The 1,372-nt window shown below is 49.8% G+C and overlaps 1 protein-coding gene across 1 annotated transcript in view; it reads left to right on the forward strand.

Annotated features, from left to right (window-relative positions):
* Positions 1–424, forward strand: part of LOC114072368 (protocadherin beta-15-like) — a gene marked incomplete at its 5' end in the record, with an annotated part of 8,317 nt that extends 7,893 nt beyond the window's left edge. Inside the window, one exon of the mRNA XM_027910271.1 lies at positions 2–424. Within this exon, the coding sequence (XP_027766072.1) occupies positions 2–424 (423 nt within the window). The remainder of the gene's footprint in view (position 1) is intronic.
* Positions 425–1,372: the final 948 nt, after the last annotated feature.

Below are 1,372 nucleotides of genomic sequence, written 5' to 3' on the forward strand. Positions count from 1 at the left end.
TGACGACGACGCCGGCTCCCTCACCACCTATTTAATCATCTCCTTGGTCTTCGTCTCCCTGCTCTTCCTCGTCTCCACTGCAGCCTTCGTGGCTCGCAGGCTGTGCCAGAGAAAGCAGCTGAAGGCTGGCCACGTGCTTTCCGGGGCCGACAACCTGCCGAGCGGCCTGGCCGATGCAGCTGCTGCGGGCACCCTGCCCCGCCCCTACTGCTACGAGATCAGCCTCACCACGGGCTCGGGCAACAGCGAGTTCAGGTTCCTCAAGCCCTTCGTCCCCAGCCTGCCACCACAGCCCTGTGTCATGGGCGGGGGCACCGGTGAGGAACAGGTTTTCCCTTGTGTCCCTGTCCCCACAGAGGACGTGACCCCAGAGAATGCTGGGCCTGTGTCTGCAGAACAGTTCAATCGTCTTTCGTTTAACTAGCACGGGTCAGCAGAGCCAGAGGCTTTGTGCCTCGTGGTCGGACGGGATGCAGGCTGCAGCCTGTGGGAATGGTTCCTCCTAAATTAATCTGATTTTGCAATTGGCATAACTGATTTCCAGAAATTGTAAGTCAGGGAATGCCCCTGTTCCACGAAATACCAAGAAACAAACAGAATAAAGGGCACTCTCTTAGTCAGACATTTATATGTTTCAGGTCTGTTACAGCCATTCCTAAGAGGCTTTAAGAATGCAGATAGCTCTCCCACCTGAGCTCTTCCCTCTCTTGCTGTCAGACATGACAGTGGACCCTTCAAGGGGACCTGATCTGTAAGTGTATGGCACAGAAAATGAGACAGAAATTTCCTTTTTGAAACTCACAGTAACCTTTTCCCAGCGTAGGAAAGGAAGGAAATTATGGCTGTTGTGCCACAATGCCATGTAAGCACCAAGCTCTTTCTTTCCTGTGTTTAGAATGTGTCTGTCTGACATATATGGACTCTGTGGGCTTTGATTTCAAGGTGTCAGCAGAGCCAGTGACTTCTTTCCTCGTGGTCAGAAGGGATGCAATCTGCAACCGGTGGCACTGGTTCCTCCAGAATAAACCTGTATTTGCAGTTGTCATAACCCATTCCCACAAATTATAGGTCAAGGAATGCTTGTGTTCCACTAAAAACAAACAAGGAAACAGAATAAAGGGAACCAAAGCTCTTTCACTGAGGTTGTAGTAGATTTCAGACCTGATTCAGCCACTTTTGAGGGGCTTTAAGTATGGGGTTAGCAGTCCTAGTGAAGATCATGTCTCTCTTGCTGTCACACAAGACAGTAGACCTTTGATTCTCTTCTGTAACGGAATGGCACAGTTGGGCAGACAAATCTCCTCCTTGTTGAAATGTATAAGGCCTTTTCCCTGCTCAGAAATATTAGGATGATTTGAGTATTGTCATATCG

The sequence above is a fragment of the Empidonax traillii genome, unplaced genomic scaffold (genome assembly GCF_003031625.1).
Source record: "Empidonax traillii isolate 1590-97213 ecotype Southwest subspecies unplaced genomic scaffold, ASM303162v1 scaffold3076:size15765, whole genome shotgun sequence".
Lineage (NCBI taxonomy): Eukaryota > Metazoa > Chordata > Aves > Passeriformes > Tyrannidae > Empidonax > Empidonax traillii.